General features: G+C 36.2%; 1 protein-coding gene and 1 pseudogene across 1 annotated transcript in view; one reads left to right on the forward strand and one right to left on the reverse strand.

Annotated features, from left to right (window-relative positions):
* The window catches only part of LOC103599387 (rab GTPase-activating protein 1-like), a 121512-nt gene extending 107741 nt beyond the window's left edge, over positions 1-13771 (forward strand). Inside the window, exon 11 of the mRNA XM_008583493.1 lies at positions 13674-13771. Within this exon, the coding sequence (XP_008581715.1) occupies positions 13674-13771 (98 nt within the window). The remainder of the gene's footprint in view (positions 1-13673) is intronic.
* LOC103599386 lies at positions 542-4012 on the reverse strand (annotated as a pseudogene).
* Positions 13772-22942: the final 9171 nt, after the last annotated feature.

The following is a 22942-nucleotide window of genomic DNA, read 5'->3' on the forward strand; positions in this document are numbered from 1 at the left end:
TTTTTTTTTTTTTTTTTTTAAATCTAACTCAGGTCATGAGTTTTAAAGATTGAGCAACACAACCACAAATTGTAAATGTTGGAGGGAACTGCAGAGACCATGTTAACTGACTTTTTTCACAGATGAGAAATTTAAGGCCCAGAGGGAGGTAATATCAGAATTAGTGACCTCTGTCCATGGGCAGAACAGAGCTGTGCACCCAGGACACACAGAACAAGGGGAAGGGTGGGAGAGACACATGCTTTGGACACTGGATGGATTCCAAGATACCATTGCTGGAGGAAGGGTGGAGCTGGCGTGTTGCCTCCATCCACACAGCCTTCTTACTGCCATCTCTAGCCCCTGCTGACCTTGTGGGACCCAACTCCTACCCATTTTCCTTGGTGGTTGTGGGGTATCCCATGCATTAAGATCCCCAGCACAGTGACATCCTCCAACATCTTAGTAGAATTAGTTTCTTTCTGGTTTCTACCTGCTACTTCCACACCTCAAGCAGGAAGTGACTTCAGAGCAGTAAGATGCAGGTGATTCCTGAGAAACTTCATGAAATCACTGGTTCTTGGTAAACCTTCTCTCCCATGTGAATGTGAACATGGCTCTTTAGGATCTGTAGGTGGTGGAAGTGGTCCCACAGGTGGGGCAAGGATAAGGCTTCTCCCTGGTGTGGATCAGCATGTGCGCACGTGGAGGTACTACCTGTACAAAGTATGAACTGCATGTCTCTCACTTGCAGGGCTTTTCTCCCAAATGAATGTGGCTGTGCATTTTCAGGTTAGCTGGCCAGTTAAAATGGGCTCTGCAGATGGAGCAGTGGTAGGCTTTTCCCCGGTATGCACCATGCAGTAACTGGCCAGGTTGCCTTTGTAGTGGAAAGTAGAATGGCAGAGCTGACACTTACAGGGCTTGTCCTCATCCCCAGGAGCCAAGGGTCTGGCCCCAATGAGCACGCAGCCATACTTAACAGTTCTGGCAGCTGAAAAATTCACTTCCTGGTGGTGGACAAGCCCCTTCAGGGTCTCTTGAGCTTGGGGTGTGAGGAGATGGAGGGTATGGTTAGAGCCCCAGATTTGGCAGCAGTCTGAGAGACCCTGCTCTCTGGGGACCAGGAATGGTCTTCTCTGCTACTTCTGCTGCTGGAGGTCTCATCTCTACTGGGGAACCTGAGTTGGGGGAAAGACTGACCAGAACTCCCCTCCCCCACCAGTTTTCCTGCTTGGGAGGCCTGATAGTTTAGCACGATGAGCTCATTGTACTTTTTCTAGTTGTAGGCCTTGGGGTCTGACCTGACTGGAGTTGAGGAGCCTTTACTGCAGCTTCGAGACCCATTAGGTGGGCCTTGGTTCCCTTTGGAGTTCCTGGTGGAGGGACTGTTGGAAATGTGGGGGTTCTGCCTTCAGGGGCCATACAGAGATAACCAGAGGTTCATAGCTGGTGTGAATGAAGTGGTGGCATGCCCAGGCCATGTGTTCCATCTGCAAGTAGGTGGCAGCCACAAGGACTGCTGGTGCAGTGGCCAGAGACAGGTGCAGGTGTGAAGTGTACATGAAGTCCATAAGAGAAGAGAAGCCGTTAGCTTTGGGGCCTCAAGCATGAAAAGCATGTCCCCCCCTAGCCCCCACACGGCCTTGGAGAATTGAATAGAAGCTAGTAGAGAGGGTAGATAGGTCATTTTAGGGGCTGGGGAATAAGGGAGACCTGAGTCACTTTAGAAAGCCCTGACCCTACTGTAGCCCACCCCCAATTCCGGGACACTCCGCCTCATGCTTGTGGAAGAATTGGCTTTGGGTTCCCCTCAGTAAAAATTCTAAGTGGTGCTTATTTGAGTACATGTAAGTTTTTGAGTGATATTTTAACAAATAAAATCAACGTTTGAATCTAGATAATATAGAGCTTTAATTTGCCCTGTCTCTTTTGCAAAAACACACGCAAATTTTACATCAGAGAAATGAGTTTTAGATTTTTTCTTTTCTCTTCCTAATTTCCTGACCATAATCTGCTTAATAGTCTTTGTCATTTCTTTTGTCCACCAAACCTTAATGACTCTCCAGTGTCATACTTGCTTCCACCATTCCTAAGCTTTGCTTTCTCTTACTTATCCTTCCTTGCCAAATTCCTTTCTTCCATCCTTCTCAGATTCAATTAGATTTAGTGCCTGTTAAATGCAAGGCACTGAATTAAATGCTTACGATATAGTTCCAATCTTCAAGGAGCTTTGCAGTCTATAGAGATGGGAAAAGACATATGTAAAAATAAATGCAAGATATCAGAGGGTACAGATACTTGGAGAAAGATGAGTTGAATTCCAGTGGTTAGAATTTGGATACTTCTTGAAGGCTATACATCTATGATAATTCCCAAAGTAAGATTTCTGTTGTATATACACAGTGCTCATTTTATCCAGTTAAGCAATAAAAACTCTCAAATTTAACTTAAGAAATTGAGTTTTATTCTTACTACTTTTGTTGAAAACAGGATGATATTTTGCATAAATAGAATAATAAGTCAATCATAAAATGATGTAGCAGATTCCCATTTTCACTATGACTAGCAACCAGATATTAGGGCAAAGGAGCAGAAGTATGTATTGTGGTTGAATTTAATGGAGTATCTGACCATCACATAAGTCACATTTTGTATGCTAATCTTTATCACATGTTCTTTTCTTAAGGAAAGAAAATATAAGTGCCATCATAAAAAGATTAGTATATCAGATCCTATGTGATCTTTTCCAATTGAAGCAATGTATGTAGAACAGAAATTCTCAATATATAGGAGTGCCTTGTTACTCCACAGGTGTGTGTCCCCAGTTGAGAATTTACTGTGTGTGTTAAAAAATATCATTCATGAGCATGTGAACAACACAGAGGTAGAAAAAGTTGAGAACCATTGATTATGGATCACCTGTGTCAGGTTCAGTGGCTCTCACTCCAGGTATGAATACTTGGAAGGCTCTTTGACTTCTGCAGTGCAGTTTCATTTTTGTTACCCATGCACCTAACAAATACGAAGGGCAAATGGACCTTTTATTCACAGTGCCGACCAGAAGTACATTTTGGCATTTGCTAATGATCTCAGTTTTGAAGAGCCTGTCCTATAGATCCTGTGAAAAATGTAGACAATTGATGATCAGAATGGCCCCTCTAAAGAAAATATTAATGATGTATTATTCTAGGATTTTCAAGTATAATTCCTGGATTAGTTCAGATCATTAGAAAGTCATCTGTAGCTCGTTTTTTATTCAATAGGTTTTATTATCAAACTTGTGAAAATTTAATAAACTTTTAGTGGGCACTCACTACTCTGCTAAGTGCTACAGACACAAAGAGAAATGACATGACTCTTATAGAAACAGACCCATAAATAGATAATTTAAACAAAATATAGTCAATGCAGTAATAAGATATGAACAGGGTACCCTGTGAACTAAAAGGAATTTAGTTTGGCCTGGAAATTTAGGGAAGATTTTCTGGAAGTTATTCTTCTGCATTCAGTCTTGACTAATGCTTATTATTTAGCCAAAAATATTTGGATTCTGTGGTATGAGAAACCGTTCAGGTAGAGGGAAACTTTGGGTGATGGGAAACAGCATTGTGTGAGCAATAAAAGTTCATTTGTAAGTGTGGAGAATGACAGGAGATGAGATTAGAGAGAATGCAGAGGCTGGGTAACCGAGGGCCTTTGATGCCATACTAGTGTTGTATTCTCTGCTTTAATCAAGGGTTGGTATAAGAAATATCTCTACAGGTTTGGTAAAAATTTCTTTGAGGACATGACTTATTACGTTATCTGGGTGTTTTGTATAAAGACTTTGGAGATCAGTTGCTCACACAGGTTAGAAAAAGGTATCTCCTAGTGAAATTATTTTTTAACTTTTTATCATCGGCGAAATTTTATGTGTAATCCTTATTGTTATTTTTCGTCTTCTTTGCCTTTCTCTAGGTGAAGATTAAAGCTTAGTTTTTCATTTACCTTTTGCATGTTGTTTTAGCTTACATGTTCTAATCTGAGCCATTTTTCCATTCCATCTCAAGCCTTGACTTTTCTATTCCTATTTCCATTATAGCATGCATTCTATTCTGTTGTTATGTATCTACATCCAGTTCCTTTTTTCTACTAGAACATAAGTTCCTCAAGGGCAGGAAACATGTCCATTTTACCTTTTTAAGTTTGGCCATGTAGTACTTAATAAATATTTGAATGAATAAATAATGGATTAATTGATTTTTAGCTTTGTTTTATTTGTACCTGTTTTTAACTTCTGCCTCAAATCCTTCTTGTGAATGGATAGGGTAGGTGTAAATAAGATTCAAATATACTAGTAGTATGGGCTTCAAGTATCTAATTTCTTAATACGTAAAGAGAACATGATATTATAATAATAGCTACCATTTATTGAGTGCCTAATATATGCTAGGTACTTAGGGCTTTCCCTCAAATGGATCTTTCTCAGCACTACTGCATGTATTATTCCTTGTCTGAAAAGTACTTTCATTAGACCTTCTACTAGCTGCCTTTTTCTCATCATTTCAATCTCAGCTTTAGTCTCAAGTATTACCTCTTCAGAGAGGTTTCCTTGATCACTTTTAGCTAAAATAGGCTCTTCTCTTTTGTTTTTTCCTGAAAAGTCTTCCCATACACATTCAGGTGGTATAAATCTTCCCACCATCTTGCTCTAATAGTTCTTTGAACACACCATTACAATCATTCTTAAAATACTATATTATAAATATGGTCTTTGTTTATTCATCACTCTCACCTTCTAGAACATGAGTTCTTAAGAGGCAAATGGTATTTTATTCTTCTATGAGTTCCCATTGCTTAGTATGTGACAGGTGTTAAGTAAACGTTAAGTGAATGGAAATCTCTTTAAAGTGTTAGATTCAGAGAACAACGACATATTTCTGGTTTTTAGATCTGTTAATGGAAGTTAGAATAGGTGATACGGGGGTGAATACTTGTGCAGAAAAGAGTTAACATAGCAGGCTTTAGAATGCTATCCTTAGAGCAACCTATTTGCAAAGTTGGCCCTTGGCTGGTATCAGGGAACATGGATTTTGGGAGGGTTTCCACCATTCCCTAACTGATTAGAATGGCTCACTGTACTTCAACTGTTTGTGCTAACAGTATGGTTTATGGCGAACACCTGCTTTCTTTCTTGGAGTCTGGAATTTTGGTACATGCTAGGCAGAGGATACTTAAATACGAGTAGCCCCAATAAAAACCTCAGACGTTGATTCTCTAATGAGCTTTCCTCTTTCCTGGGAGACAATGTTTGACACTTGTCTCAATTAAGTGTTGTAGGAATTATATGTGTCCTATGTGACTCTACTGGGAGAGGACTCTTGGAGGATTGTGCCTGGTTTCCATTGGACTGCACCTCTTTCATCTATTGCTTTGCTAATTTTGTCTTGAATCCTTTCACTGAAATAAATCTAGGTGTGAGTATGAATATGTGCTGAATCCTTTGAGTCCTCCTAGTGAATCATCAAACCTTGGGGGTGATCTGGAAGACCTCTGTAAGAATAAGATAGGTAAATTCTGCTTCTAATTGGGGGAGAGATGACACATAATAAATAAATAAGAAAAATATAAAGAACTAATATTTCATTCAGACAGTTAACATTCATTGATTGGTAGATTGTCTGAATAGTTACTTTAGATTGGGTGTTGAGCAAAAAATTTCTCTGAAAAGGGTTTTAAGCTGGGGAGGGACAAAGATTTGATTCACGGTTTCAGAACACCATTCCAGCTTTATATATGGAGAAAGGTTGTCAGTGGAGCAGGTGTGGAGGTAGAGAGACCATTTGGGAGACTCTTAACAGCAGTCCCTGCCGGAGATGTTGGAGGCTTGCACTATGGTTGTAGTTTGGAGAAGGAGAAAAATGGATAGATTTGAGATGTGTTTTGGAAGTGGAGTCAACAGGTTGAGTAATGAACTGTATAGATAGAGTAAATGTTTTTAAGAAAACTTTCAGATTTTTAGTTTGAACAGCTGGATAGATAGTGCTATAATTTATGAAAATGGGGGAAATCAGGCAATTAAAAGTATTGGAAGAAAATTATGAGCTTTGTTTTGAAATTCTATTAGATATCCAAATGGAAATGTGCAGTAGGCAGTTGATAAATAGGTTCTGAAAATGTTGAGTTTATTTTATTCACCGAATATTTGTTAAGGGCTACCCAACTGCCACATACTTTTATAGGGCGAGGAGTACAGTGATGAGAAGAACACAGTCTCAAGCAAGAAATTTGGTCTAAAAAGGAAGGCCCACAACTATTCAGGCCATTACAGAGAATAAGTATTATCATAGAGCTATAGAGGATGCTTAGCAGGCCCATCAATATGGCACTTCTATTCCAAAATCTTAAACTTTACTCCAAAATCCATTATTTTCTGTTGTTCTTACAATTCTACTTTTACTACTCACTTTTGAATTTTAACATCCTTATGTGTAAGAGCTGGTCTGTATTAAAGACTAACCTGAGTCTATTTTTGCTTTTTCTGCTTTTTCCCCCTTTGTGTTTTATACTTGGTAATCTCTTTATCAGTTCATGTGCTTTTTCTTAAGTAGAACCTATTTCTTCCAGATTTTACATACTCCTCCCTTCCCCCCTCTGGATGGATAAACTGGAAACATTTATCCATCTCCATTTCTCCCTCCCTCCTACTTTCCCTGACCACATATACATACACGTACACACACACACACACACACAGATGGATAGATAGTTGCTCTGTTATTAACATTTTACTCTGTCTTTATCATGTCTAGCTTTCTAATTTGCTCGGTAATTCACCTTGGTTCCTATTCAGTGGCAGAGACTTGAGGAGGGGATTACACTAAAATCTGAATGCAGATATAAGCCTGCCTGATTTCATGTGGCTGTTCTGGCCAGTGTTGTGGGCATATCCCCATTCTTACTGCTTTGTGAGTATTTTCCCTTTTACACAACTTTAGATGTGGTTTTAGTTTTTGGCTGTCCAAAATAATATTATTTACCAGGAAGTAATCAAAAGAAACCACTTTTATACTATTCTATATTGAACAGGTATCATTATTACCTTTGCAGATCTGTGCACCTACAGGTTTTGCACTATTAGTAATACTCTGTTTTTTTGTGGCTGAAGAAGGGTTTATAGCCACCTTTAGTTGCCTGTATTATTTTCAGCAAGCATTTGTTTACTAAAAACAGTAAAATTAAGAAAAAAATCTCTGAAAATCCTCAATAGTTACATTTTATCTGTGTTTACTTTTCAGCTTTTTATTTTTTGAGTCATTTTTTGCTTAAAAAAAGAAAAGAGGGCGGATCGGTTAGCTCAGTTGGTTAGAACATGGTGCTGATGACTCCAAGGTCCAGTGTTTGATCCCTGTACTGGTCAGCTGCCAAAAAAAAAAAAAAAAGGAAAAAAATTAGAGTTTGTGCATATTTGCCTCTAATTTTGTAATGTAGTTTTAACTTTATTTGAAAAAAAGTTGTACACACATATATATATTCCTTTAATAATGTCAATACTAGTTCTGAAAATTTCCTTTTATGATTAGGATGAAAAACATTGCTAATAGAAACATGATGTTTTTTACAATGTACAGAGTGGCTAAAGTTAAGAGAAAGAGTCCTTAAATTATTTTGATTGAAGTATCATACATACTTATTTTGTTTGATCTAAAAATTTATATCATATCTTCTTTTGGTGATGGACAATTGGCTACTGTTCTCTTCATATTAAAAATCAGTGGGTTAAAAGAGATAAAACAAACCTGGAATGCTTTTCTAGTTACTTTGAAGTGGTGGGCAGAAAACTGAGGACTCAATAACAACAGTAATAAAAATGATAGCTAACACTTGTGTACTACTGTGTGCCAGGCACTGTGTTTAGTACGTCATATGTATTTTTATTTAATTTTTATATCGCTATGTGAATGAGACTATTATTTTATTTCACACATATTTAGATTAAAGCAAGTAGTGATCCTACTGGATGGGCCTGATAACATCTGGAGGACTCTATATAATTCTGGTTTTTGTGGTAGACCAACCACTGCAGGGAAACTGAAATAGATGAGGAAAATGTTCATGAAAAGGAACTGAAATTAAGCGTATTAGAAGAGTCTTCACCAAATCCTACTCGTTATGTTAAGTATGGTATCTCAGATACCTCTTCTAATGTTAAACATCATAAAGGAGGTTGAGATTATTAGCTATGAATTCCCTTAACTCTCTCTCTTAACATCTTCAAACTTTCCCAAAGCTCCGTGTTCAGTCAGATGATAAAATGCCCTCCTGATCAGTCACCATCACCAAACCTGGGCACTTTCATGACTTTGGGGAATTTACCCAATTCCTTATTTTTTTCTCTCTAGTGTTTCTGTTTTTTTCCCATTATGCTAAGTATATGAACATATTCTTTTTTTTTTTTTGGCTGCTGGCTGGTATGTGGACCCATACCCTTGACCTTGGTGTTATAGCACCGTGGTCTAACCAACTGAACTAATTGGCCAGCCCAGTGTATGAGCATGTTCTAGAAATAAAGCAATTACAAAGAAATCCTTCTGTGTATTTCACATTTGAGTGTTATGTGCTAGAAAGGCTACTGTATAAAAACAAATAAGATCGTCCTAGCACTTGAAGAGCTTGTGTTTCAAGGAGAGGGAAAAAGATATGTAAAACATGAGTGTTGTATATATTAAATACATGAGTAAATAATGAAAGCAGGCATGTTTTTATGAAAGTCTTACAGGTATTGTGGTAAAGTCTATATAGGAGCAAAAATGGAAGGACTGACCAATTTTCTAGGGAATGGGGGATCGATAGAGGAAGTGTTATGCTTGAATTGACCTCACAGATCCCTTTAGCTCTATTATCCTGTCTCTCACCTCCCTGTATTTCTCGAGTTTGTGTAAAGAAAAATCTGCATTTATTGTTTCCACTTCCCTCTTATTCATTCCTCAGACCCTGCACTCTAGTTTCTACCCTAGTACTCTACAATGCAGACATTCGTATCTGTTGAATGAAAATGGTTTGTAATAGCTAACATTTTATATAGCTCTTATCTTTGCCAGGCACTGTAGTATGTGTTTTGCTTACAATAACTTGCTTATTTCTTACAAGTACTCTAAGGTAGGTACTATTATTATCCCCATTTTAGAGATAGGCAGCTGAAGCACAGAAAGTTTAAGTGTCTTCACCAGGATCACAGCTAGTAAGTGATGGAGCTGAGTTTCAAATTCAGGCAATTTGGCTTCAGGATCCATGCATTGTGGATGACTGAATGAACCTAGTTCTCTTTTACCCATGTCTGTACATAAATGCCTCTATACTAAAGGTCTCTAATTTCCAAGGCAGACATTTTTTTTCTAGTTGTAATGGATTTTTCTTCATCCTCTCCCCTCACTCATTCAGGAAACTTTTAATATGTTTATGGCCAAGTACTAATCTAGGCACTGGGAATATAGAAATAAACGTTAGTCCTGTGGAGTATGCATAAAGCAAGTGTACTTCACAGGGCCTGGTTTTCCAAAGCCTTGCAGTTTCAAATATTGACCTTGCAAAGGACAGGAAATTTTCCCCAGGCTATAGTCTCTGTTGTAAGGTAAAGAATTGTAACACAGCAAGGTTGCTAGCTCAAAGACAGAAAGGTTACTGATTAATATGTAACGATACTGGAAAATTGCTGTAAGAAGAGAATGTTTGCTAAGATCAAGCTTTTGTTGGTGGATCAATTTCTTGAAAACTGCATTATAGAGTGTCACCTTGTCTGTCTTACTGAATGTTACCAGCTTCTATTGTTAAACTTGTTAAACTAAGCAAAAACCCCACCTGTGTTCTCTTCCTGTAACTTCCTGGTCTAGAGAATAAATGTGGGAAGAGAACCCCAATTCGTGGTCAATTTTCCAAATGGAAGGAAGGCCTCTCGCTTGAGGGTTCTGGGAGATTAACTCCTTTTCGGGGCTTCTCACTGCTCAGAAGAAATGGGCTTTGAGTAATCTTTGGCAGCTCTGTCACCCAGGGGAAAAGGGGTGACAAATCCATGGGAGGCAAAGCAACAAGTCCCACTCATCATCTGATGGGAGATGTAGAGGAAAATAGACTATTTTAATGTGGTATAAGTGCTGTGATGGAATAGGCCTACAGGGGGAACACTTAGCCCAACCATAAGAGGGATTTTGGTGGAAAAGCAGGATTTAGCCAAGCCTCTTTGGCTTGGATAAAAGAATAGGAATCTTAGCTTTATCATTTGTCCTCCTTTTTTTTTTTCTAGGTAGGATGGGATACAGTTGCTTTTTCAAAACCTTAAGTTACCTTTTTATGTATCTGCATGCTTACAGTGTTTCTTCTCTTTTCTTCTTTGTCATGTTTTTCTACTTGCCAGTCTCCTCACTGTGTTTTTCACTGTATCTTGTATTCTTATTTCCATCTTACTTTACTTCTTTCATCTTATCTAGGAACTCTGTCTTATCTAATATAATAGAGATTTTAGTTTACTTTCCTTCACCCCACTTTCTTCCTGTCTAGCAGGTTGGCCAATACATATTTAAAACACGCATGGGTATTGGTTTCTGTAGCAAGATAGATCTGGCTCACACTCTTGAGGTCACTGAGGTATAATTTCATTTTTGTTCTTCCTGGCATCAAGGAGAATTATATCCCTTGAAGCCTTTCAATTAAATCTGTTGTCCTAAATTTAGTGTCTCTTGGTATGTGGCTCCATACCTTTGACTTTGGTGTTATAGCACTGTGCTGTAACCAACCGAGTGCGCCCAGCTTTTCTATTTTTGACTCTGGCTCCCAGCATTTACTAGATATTGGCACTTGGAACACAGACTGGTATCTGCTAAATGCCAAGTACAGCCTCCTCTAAAAAACATGGTAGGAAAAACAATAAAGAAAGGTAGAATTTGACTCTGCAAACCAAGTTTGAATTCTATTTCTCCGTCACTAATTAGCAGGTTAGCCTTGGGCAAGTTACTTAACCTCTCTGTGCCTCAGTATTCTCATTTTTAAAGTGGGCAACTGGTAGTGACTATCTTACTAGGTTGTTTAGAAAATTATATGAGTTAATACCTATAAAACTTAGAACAGTGCCTGGAATATAAGAAGACATTTGTTAAAAGCCTGGTATTCCTATCCTCCTTGGCTATGTCCTATTTTTCCATGCAAATATTTGGCCCCTGACTTGGTATTGCCTCTTCCTTAATTGTTCATCAGGGACCTGGTTTTACTTCAGATTGTGCTCTTTTTCTTTCCTCCTTCTTGTGGTTATCCTTTGCTATTGTAGGTTTTTATAGTTCTGATATCCTTATTGTAGTGAAAAATAACTTAGGAAATTATCAGGAAGACACGACATTGTTATCAGTGATAATTTTATGGCTCATTAGTAGGGGTTTATAATAACAAAATAGATTTTTGTTTCATATAGCAATATGGATTATTCAAAAGATAAAAATCCTTTTCCATGCTTATTATCATGTTGCACTATTTCAGAAATATAAAACTCAAAAGTAAAAGATGTGTTCCCTAAATATTTATTTAGTGCACACTGTGTGATAAAGATGCTGTTAGTGCTGAATTATTATTGCTGTTAATTGTTTGGTGTATATTCTTACAGATTTTTTTTAAAGATCTGTGTAATCATATAAGTAATGTTATTTACTAAAATAAATCCAAACTTTAAAGTGGCTCTTATTTTTTGCTTTCTATCAGAAAATAATATATTTTAGATTGATGTTTTCATGTTAGCATGTACAGATTTATTGCATTCTTTTAAACTACTTGATAGTATACTTTTGAATGGATATATCATAATTTAGTTAATAAAACTTCAGTTGATGGATTCCTGATAGTTTTCAGTTTCTTTTTATTATAAGCAATGATACAATGAAAAATACTTTTATATATATCTCTTTGGTGTATGTGTTTCTGCAGGATAAACTTCTAGCAATGGAATTGCTGTATCAAATGGTGTATTAATTTAGAATCTTAATAAATTCGAAAGACTGTTCTTATTTAAATATCAACTTTCCTTCCTGTTTCCGTCTACTTTTAGGAAAACTGTGTATTATCAAGCTTATATTCTCTTTCAGTCTAATTGGGAATCTGTTTTATTGTCTTAATGAAAAATTGTAAGGGTTATTGTACTGGCTAGTTGTTTACATGGGATATTTTCTTAGGATATTTTAATACTATAGCTTCAGTTTTTTTGGTTACATTATTCTTCCAATGCTTAGTAATACTTCATTTGCTTTAACTTTTTAAAAATCTCACATTTCTGTTATTTTCCCGATGAACTTGTTACAAGCTTCATAGAGTTGCTTATGTGAGGTAATTCCAGAGCAGTAATGCTAGTGTGTACCCTCTTTGCTGTCATTCCAGTTTCCAGAATGTTCACTTTTTGAATAAAATGTCACTCATAATTCTCATTTATCTGGTATTGTTCCGAAGATGTTGAAGCATTTTTCTGGTTATGTGCATGTGTTTTGGTTATACTGGTATTTTACTAAATAATGTGGTCAAATCTTTTCATATGAATATGACCAAATCTTTTAACCTGGCCAAATAAACCTTTATTTATTACATTAACATTTTATGGTGTTGTATATATCCCCAGATATGAATTAGTTTAATCTTGGATCATTGGCTTTTGTAATATGCTAAGTAATACTGTTCTTACCACAGACCCCTGTGGGAGCCACTTAATGCCAATTCCTGTTGTGCGGTAGTAGCACTGATAAAACTTTAGTGCTTGCTATCTGCCAGGCAGATTTTTACCTAGCTTATTTTATTCAGACAGTACTTCTTTTCTTATATAGTACTATGTCAAAGGCCTTTTTGTAATGTAGATAAACTGTATCTATTACATTTCCTTTCTCCACCACCTCTGTAACTACTTAAAAGGTTTATAGAGTTGAGAATTAGTCATTTCACCACTGATTGTAAACTGTAAATCAGTCTTTCAAAACTATTACTTTACATTTTGGGATGTTTTGTAAAGTTGCCATTTTAAAAGCCCAAACAATTTCATCTTTCCTTTAGTCAAAAATATCTTTTTTTATGAATATAGCTTTAAAAACCTAAAAGTTCTTTTTTACAGTTCTGTTTGTTTGTGTTCATTCATAATATATGTTTCTCTGTGCTACATGATGATATATATGTCTGACACTTAATTTTGATATTTGTTGCTCTTACTAATAAAATATTAATATTTGAGAATATTAATCTGTGAGCAGAGCACCATATAGAAATTTCTTTTAAAAAGCCAAAATGTATTTATTTATTTATTTATACCCATTTATTTAAAAAATTTTTTAGTAAATGCTTTAAAGTTTAACATTATATAATGCAATCGTTTTTCACGTCCCTTTGATGATTATATTATCATTTGCTTTTAAATATTACCCTCTTTAGATAAAGTTATTTGTTTATAGGTATTTCATTCTATGTAACTGGATGAGAATTTTTATAGAAACTTTATGTTTTGAAAATATTTGTCTAGGCATTAAAGATAAATTACTTTAATGAAGTCTTTACTGATATTTGTGATTGGTAATGTAGGAAGTATTGTTTGACTGTTTTATTAGACACATAGTTATGCTTCTTGTTTTATAGTGTATAAATATCTACTATAACATGTAATACAAAGTTTATTGGTTTTATTTTTGTGTTTTTTTCTGTAGAGAGTGATAATGAACTCTCAAGTGGTACTGGTGATGTTTCTAAGGATTGTCCTGAGAAGATCCTATATTCTTGGGGAGAATTGCTAGGAAGATGGTAAAAATTTATTTTTCTTATTGAAAATTTTATATTTACATAGTTGATGTTTTAATTTGTTTTATTAAAGTCTATATATTAAATAGATTTGAAAAGATTAATATTAACAACTATCTTAATATTAATATATTAATGTACTTTATAAACATAAAAATTAAAATATAGTTCATAGATACTCTTTACTATGGCTAGGTCTTTCTTCCAATACGGCCTTTTCATCTTAACTTTTGGAAGATATATTTGCCTTATTATTACATTTAGACATAACATTGTTCAGAGTAGTCAATTTTGTGCTACATTGCCAACACATTTAAATATCTATTGTGAAAAGGTTACACTTCCTTTCTTTACCAAGTGTATTACCACTAAAAGGACTGTACAGCTTATAATTACTCATTTCACCACTGATTGTAAACTTTAACTCAGCCTATTTTATTCTTTGTAAAACTATTACTTTACATTTTGGGGTACTTCATCTGGAGTACTATAAAAGAGTACTCTGTTTATATTTCTTATAATAAATATTCTGTTTATGATCAGTAAGTTTTTTTAAAAAGGTAATTAAAACTGTCATATGTTGGTGAAATTAAAGAATCCTGCCAACAAAAAGACTCCTCTACACCAGTATAGACATAGAAAACACAATTTATTTTTGATATCATATTACATCCATGCACATTGTCTGGGAGAGACTACAAAGTCTGGACAAAATTTCACAGAAAAGTAGGAGAAAGAACAATTAAAACTTATTTTATCTTCTTGACGGACAGATGGATGCTCCTCATGGTCTTCTGTACATACTCTGAGAGACTCTTGCGTAATAATTTAGAAAGTATGTATTTACCATTCTGAGGATTGAAAGACTCATGATTTCTTATTGTAAAATCTGGAGATGATGTTTACCAAGCTCTGACCAAGTATTGGGCCTATTATATTTTGAAGGAGACACCCAGAGAAGAAGGGAGGGCCAACTGCATCTCCTTTATTAAACAAAGAAAATTTCATTTTATTTATCCTTATACGTACAAATATAAAATGTACACATCTCAGAGAATTTATTTAACTCAATTAATGGAGAACTGGTAAGAGTTTCTCAAAATGAGGATTTGATTTCTCAAAAAGAGATTTATGTTCTTTACCTGACAATTCATTTGCATTACCATGAATAGTAATAATTTGCATAGATATGGACAGAAAATATTTGCATTGCTATGAGTTTTCTACACATCATCTTCTATCTCTTGAGAGTTGTAAAGCCTAGTCAAAGACAAATAAAAGCACACTCCCCTATAGTATTAGATAATCCTCAGATGCTCCAGCATTCCATTGAAATGATGTTGAGTAATCTCTTTTGTCCATTTCAAAAAGTCTTTCACAGTTTTTCCCTACACTGTATCCAGAAGCTAATTTATTGATTTGTAAGTATTGTCTACCTAAATCTAAATTTATCTCATAAAGGAGTAGATATAATGGTAGCATTTTCTTTGATACCATAGCTTGGATTCTATTGTTCTATGTTTTCTTCCCTACCCCTTTCAAATTATTTGCTAGGGGGAGAAAGAGGAATTTATATGGACCTCAATACATCATAGAAATAAGCAGCTGTGTCCTATGGCAGCTCTACTTTATGGTCAGGATTTATTTTTCCCTGATTCTGTGGTCAGGAACAGGGGCATAGTCTTTTGTAGCAGGTCATTCAGGAAATAAGGTCTCCCTTATTGGATCTCTCACTACTGAGAATTGGGTGTTTACTTTTTACTGGCCCAACACATTCTTTCTAATATAGCAAAGTATAGCACACCTAAAGCTAATATCTTATATGCCAACTTAAATCAATCACCAACAAAACTTTTTGATATTCTATATACATGAATTGCGGAAACCAGTTTTTTTTCGGATAAAAAGTTTCTCCTTGCCTCTAATTTACTCTGTGGCAAAAATTTCAGTTTGATAAGACCTGTGGAAAGGTAGTGTGATTTAGTGGGGAAAAATTATGCTAAAACTCAGTAGAACTGGATTAGAGTTCTACTTGTAGTGCTGACTTGATATATAGGTTGGGCATATTATTTAACCTTTTTGGGTTCTGTTTTTCAAGTGAAAGTATTATGTCTTGGCACTTGCGTGCATTTCTCTCTCCCAGAAATGGAGTATCTTTTTAAAAATTTTCCTTTTTGTCTTTTTTCGTGACCGGTAACGAGATCGCAACCCTCGGTGTTGCGCCCGTACCGCGACCGGCAACGAGATTGCAACCCTTGGTGTCGTGCCCACACCGTGCTCAACCAGTGAGCGGACCAGTCTCTATATGGGATCCGAACCTTCGGCAGGGGTGCCGCTGTGCTCCCAAGTGCCGCACTCTACCGAGTGCGCCACTGGGCCGGCCCTGGAGTATCTTTTTGTAGAGTTTTCATTTTGTTCTCTTTTTTGCTTTTTTCCCCCTTGCCACTGAATTAAGAAAACATCTGAATTTATATTATGTCAGTTTATTCTTTGGGATTATATCACCAGTCTTGAAGAAGTTACAGTAACAGTGTGGGGCTCTTCCATTTAAGGGAGTATATACAAACATTACACTCTCTAGATTTTCAGTTAGCAAGTGCACATGTTCTTTGGGAGGAGTGGAAAAGTGAGAATGGTTGGGAAGGAAAGTAGAGACATCTTTTCTTCAAGCAAGTTTTTTTTTTTTCCTTTTTGTCTTTTTTCGTGACCGGCAACAGATCGCAACCCTCAGTGTCGCGCCCGTACTGGACGGGGACCGGCAATGGGATCGCAACCCTCGGTGTCACGCCCGCACCTCGCTCAGCCAGTGAGCGGCCGGTCTGTATGTGGGATCCGAACCCTCGGTGGGGGCGCCGCCGCGCTCCCAAGCGGTGCACTGTAGCAGTGCGCCACCGGGCTGGCCCTCAAGCAAGTTTTAAAAAATTATTTAAATTATTTATTCATAACATTTACTTCATAGCAGTTAATATTCTAAAACTCTGAATTTAAACAAAATTTAATTTAGAAAAAAATCTTATGCTTCTTTTGGCTTTGAATGCTCTTATTTCAATATATATTTAAAATTCATGGCATATTATATTGGAAAACAAGTTTCAAATCAGTGACCTAAGCTACCTTAAGATACCAGAAAAAAAAAAAAAGAGTAAATTAAAACCAAAGTAAGCAAGTAATAATAGAATAAAAATAAATGAAATTGAGAATAGAAAAACAATAGAGGAAATCAATCTAAAACTGGTTTTGTATAAAAATTAATAAATTTGATAAATGGCTAACTAAACTGATCAAGAAAAAAGCAAGGAGAGAGAGGACCCAAGTTACAGGAATCAGAGAATATATCACTACAAATTACTATAGACATTACAAGGATAATTAAAATAATGTTACAAACAATTCACTGTGTATAAATTCAGAAACTTAGGTGAAATGGACAAATTTCTTGAAAGATGTAAACCGTCAGAGTTCATTCAAAATGAAATATAATCTGAATAATCCTATATATTTTAACAAAATTGAATTCATAGTCAAAAACTTTTCAATATAGAAAACTTAAGGCCAAAAAGGCAAGTTCTACCAAACATTTAGAAAAATAATAATGTAAATTTTATACAATCTTTTCCACAATATCCAACTAATTTTATGACACTGACAAAACCTGATAAAAAATATTACAAAAAAGAAAACTGCAGACCAGTGTCCCTCATGAATATAGACTCAGACGTCCTCAAGAAAATACTAGCATATCAAATTCAATAATATATAGAAAAAGGATAATATGGCATGGTTATAAGAGGATTGTTCTGGGAATGGAAGGCTGGTTCAGCATTTGAAAATAAATCAGTGTAATTAACCATATCAACAGGCTAAAGAAGAAAAACTATATAATCATCTCAGTAAATTAAGAAAAAGCATTTGGCAAAATTGAGCATTCATTCATGATAAAAACTCTCAGCAAACAATATAAGGGTACTTTAAGAAGTTCATGGGGAAAAAATAGAATTAAAAGATAATATGAATCTTTTCATGAACTTTTGGAGGTACCTTCGTACAAGGGAGCTTTCTCAGCCTGATAAGAGGAACCTGTGAAAAACCTACAGCTAACATCTTACATAAAAGTGAAAGACCAAAGACTGGGAATAAGGCAGGGATGCCTATTATCACTCTTACTCAACACAGTCCTGGAAGTCCTAGCCAGTGCTGTAGGACAAGAAAAAGAAATAAAAGGCAAACAAGGCTGGAAGGGAAAATATAAAACTGCTCTATTTGCAGAGACATGATCGTCTATGTACAAAGTCCCAAGGAATCTAAAAAAAAACAAGCAAACCAAAAACCTCCTAGAACTAATAAGTGAGTTTTGCAAGATTGTAGGATACAAGGTCAATATGTGAACATGGGTCTTATTTCTAAGTACTAGTAATGAAAATTGGAAGTAAAAATTTATAAAAACATGCAAAAGTACTAGAGAAAAAACCAAACATGAAATACTTAGATAGAAATATAACATACTGTGGGCTAGACCTGTACTTTGAGACACTAGAAAACCATAATGAAAGAAATCAAAGAAAACCTAAATAAATGGAGAAATAGACCATGCTCATGGAATGAAAGACTCAATATTGTTAACATTTCAGTTCTTCCCAAACTAACGTATAGAGTTAGTGTAATTTCATTAAAAATCCCAGAATTTTTTATGTAGCAACTAACTAGCTGATTCTAAAATTTATATAGAAAGGCAAAGTAACTAGAATAATTTCAAATAACATTTTGAAAATGGAAAAAGTTGGAAGGCATACTGTCTGGTTTCTGAGTTTACTGTAAAACTATGTTAATCAAGAGAGTATTGATGCAACAATAATCACATTGTTCAGTGGCACAGAATAGAGAGTTCAGAAATAGAGCCACACAATCTAAATAGACAAATTTCCAGTTAGCACATTAAAAGATGCTCAACATCATTAGTCCTCAGGGGAATGAAAATTAAAACTACAGTGAGATACAACTTCATACCAGCTAGGATGCCTATAACCAAAAAGACAGTGATACAAGTGTTAGCAAGGATGTGGAGGAATTAGGAACATAGCATAGCAACTGCCAATCTTGTTTGTTGTTAGTGGAAATGCAAAATGATGCAGGAAAATAATGTGGTATTTTTTGTAAAGTTAAACACGCTTTCCATGCCACCCAGCAATTCCAATCCCACTCCTATGTATTTACAGAAGTGAAATTAAAACTTTTGCATAAATGTTTATGGTAACTTTGTTTATAATAACTCCAAACTGAAAATAACCCAAACATTCTTCAACAGTAATTGGATCAATTAACTGTGGTATATCCATTCAATGGAATACTACTCGCAAATCAAAATAATGAACTATTGACATACACAACAACATGATCTATTTCAAATGCAGTATGTTAAGTGAAATATGCCAGATTCAAGTGGCTTAATACTGTATTATTCCATTTATATGAAATTCTGGTAAAGCCCAAGCTATCATGATAGAAAACATATATATCAGTGATTGCCAAGGACTGGAGGTGTTGGGGTGATGTTGACTACGAGAGGGCACAGGGAATTTTGGGGAGGTTGTAGAACTGTCTTATATCTTGGTTATGGTCACACATGTATATGCATTTGTCCAAACTTACAGAACTCTGTGCTAAAAAGGTTAATTTTACTGTGCATAAATTGTACCTTAAAGAAATAGCAAAAAAAAAAAAAAAAGGAAAAGAGAAAAGAAGCCCAGAGTATTAACTGGACATTGTAGTTATTGAAGCACAGAATGTTACCACTATGTCAAAAAAAGAAAAGAAGGAAAAAACAGGAATAAAATTTATAACCTATGATACATAGATTAGCTATTTGAAGTGTGTCCTTTTCTTATCTCAGACAGTTCGTTCATTATTCCTTGTATACTCATTCCTCTCTCGCACTTTGATTTGTAGTATTTATTGTACGAAACACTGTCTTAACTAATTTTTCTATTCTAACCCTTCAAAGTTACATCAAATACACATGACCTCCTTAAAGTTACTATTATTTTACAGGCATCTGTGACAGTGCCTGGAGTATATATAGTAGGTACTCAATAAATATTTATTGACTGTATTTATGAATGAAATATTGTTGACCATTACAGATTTCTGTCTGTTAAATTCCATGAACATTTTATATTTCTACAATTTGATACTTGATTATTTTTGTCTTATGTAATTTTTAAGTAAATATAAGTGGTTATATTCCCTGTTAGATTGTAAGTAGATTTGTTTCTCTTGTACCCAGCTCCATCTTTAACCCTAGGAAAGTTACTTGACGATCACTTTTTGTTTTGATCATGTCATGTCATGGTGAGGTGTTTTGACTTAAACATTTAAAAAACATCATTCTGGCTTCTAAGTGAAACATAAATTATAAGGGAACAAAGATGAAAGCTGTCAGAATAGTTAGAATGTTATTGCAAATAATCCAGGGGAGAGATGATGGTGTCTTCCACTAGGCTAGTGGCAGAGGGTGATATGCAATCAAATTCTGGATTTATTTTGAGAGAGAGCTGATGGAATTTGCGTATGTTTCCTGTGTGGCCTGAGAAAAATAAATAACTGATCATTGATGTCAGAGTTTTTGGCTTGAACTACTAGAAGACTTGCCATTTACTCAAATATGAAAGATGTGGGGGAAGGTTTGGAGGATAACATCAAGATTTTGGAGATGTTGAGATGCCTTTAGATGTCTAAATGAATGTGGCCATTAGTCAATAACATATAAGATTGAGTTCAAGGGAAAGATAGGGAAGGAAATATGAGTTTGGGAACCATCAGTGTATAAAGCTGTTAAAATGGAATGGGGGAGAGGGAGTGAGTATAGATAAGAAGTCATCCAGGGGCTGGCTGGTTAGCTCAGTTGATTAGAGTGTGGCTTTTTAACACCAAGGTCAAGGGTCCGTTTCCCTGTGCTGGCCAGCCACCAAGAGCAATAACAACTACAACAAAATAAGAAGTCATCCAGGGACTGTGCCCTGGACCACTCCAATGTTTGGGGGTTGGAAAGATGAAGAAGATCATGCAGAGTCCAAGAAAGCATAAAAAGTGAGGTAGGAGGAGAACCAAGACAGAAAGGAAGTGAACTAAGTCGATTAAGAGGGTGTAATCAAGGCTGATACGTCAAGTCGGATGAGCCTGAGAATTTTATTGGGTTCAGCAATTTGGGTGTCACTGATGACTTTGTCAACAGTTACAATGAAGAGATAGGAATGAAAGCTCAGTTGGACCATGCCTAAGAGGAAGGGAAATCAGCAGGTATAGATAGCTCTTAAGAGTAGTTTTGACACAAAGTGATGATAAAAAATGGGTACAAATTAGGAAGTGGAGGTGAGTTGAGAGGTTTTTATTAAAAATCAAGATGGGCAATATAGCATGTTAGAAATAACCCAGTAGAGGGCTGGCCCAGTGGCGCACTGCTACAGTGCGCTGCTTGGGAGTGTGTCGGCGCTCCCGCCGAGGGTTCGGATCCCACATACAGACCGGTTCCCGCTCACTGGCTGAGCGAGGTGTGGGCGCAACACCGAGGGTTGCGATCCCGTTGCCGGTCCCGGTCCAGTACGGGCGCGACACTGAGGGTTGTGATCCGTTGCCGGACATGAAAAAAGACAAAAAAAAGAAATAACCCAGTAGAGAGAGAAAATTTGATAATGTCAGAGAAGAGGACACAACTGCAAGATAAGTTGATGAATAGGCAAGAAGAGGTGGATTTGTTGACTCATGGAGGTGTTGTACTTAGGAGTCCAGACAGCTCATTGTAACAGGAGGAAAGGTGAGGCATGGCAACAAAAGTAATAGCTGACATTTAAGTGTACTTACTCTATGCCAGCTCCTATTCTAAGCACTTATCCTGTGGTAGTTAATTCAAGTATAACAACCCTCTGAGCTAGGTACTATTATTATCTTCATTTTAGAGATGAGAAAACTGAGGCACAGCTATGTTACATAGCTAGCATAAAAACACACAGCAAATAATGGCAGCAAATAGTCAACTTATTCAAGGTTCCACAGCCGATAAGTAATTTGCTCATGGTCATATAGCAAGTAAATGACAGAGCTGATATTTGGATCTAGGCTGTCTCTGGCTCCACAGACAGAACTTTTTTTAACCAGGTGGCAGGCTGCCATTTCTATAAATATAGGTAGGTTGCTGGATTAGTTTTAATAGGAGCATGTAGAAGTTCTAGTAAGAGAGTGAATAGACTAGAAAGATCGATACTCTTGCTGCCCAGGTAGTACTTGAAGCTTCTAGTTGTGAGTTTAAAGAGAGATCATGAGAATGGCAGTATTGTGGGCAGGAAAACAAAATATTTTGATGACTGAATATAAATAGCCAAATAATTGTTTCTAGGGGAGAGTTCAGCACGTGTTGTAACTAGTTTCCTACTTCAAAGTTCCTGATAGCTGTAGTTAATGTATCAAAGCAATGGCCATATGTAGTTATATTTTTTGTAGTTATATTTTTTATCAGAAATATTGAAAGCAATGATAATTTTTATAAATTGCTCTTTTATTTATTTAGTTCTTCTCTGGTTATAGATGTATATATACTACCAGCATTTGGCTTAATATCTATTAGCAATTCTCAAGTAATTGGGTGCCATATGCAATAGAATTGTTTATTGTTACCAGGATAGCCAGTAAATTAAGGCTGTTAATGAAACGGTGTTATGAATGACCCAGTTCTTTTTAAATGTCAGTGTGTAAAGCTAAATAGTGCCTAGGTTTTTAAGAGAGGAGAAAAGACATTTTCATTATGCTTGGCCAAACAAGTGGGTGTGGGTCCACTAGAAACTGAATGTCCATTGAGTTGGATTATACTATGGTAAAATGTTCCCTGGGGGGCCGACCCCGTGGCGCACTCGGGAGAGTGTGGCGCTCCCGCCGCGGGTTCGGATCCTATATAGGGATGGCCGGTGCGCTCACTGGCTGAGTGCGGTGCGGGCGACACCACACCAAGGGTTGCGATCCCCTTACCGGTCAAAAAAAAAAAAATGTTTCCTGGGGACTGTTGACTATTAACCTTAAGGGGGGTATGGATGAATGTGTATGTATGTGTGTATTCATGTGTCGGAAGACATATTCAAACTCCAAAATCTTAGGTAAATCATTAAACAAAATAATCTGAGCCAACAGAATATTT

The sequence above is a fragment of the Galeopterus variegatus genome, unplaced genomic scaffold (assembly GCF_000696425.1).
Source record: "Galeopterus variegatus unplaced genomic scaffold, G_variegatus-3.0.2 Scaffold2939, whole genome shotgun sequence".
Classification (NCBI taxonomy): Eukaryota; Metazoa; Chordata; class Mammalia; order Dermoptera; family Cynocephalidae; genus Galeopterus; species Galeopterus variegatus.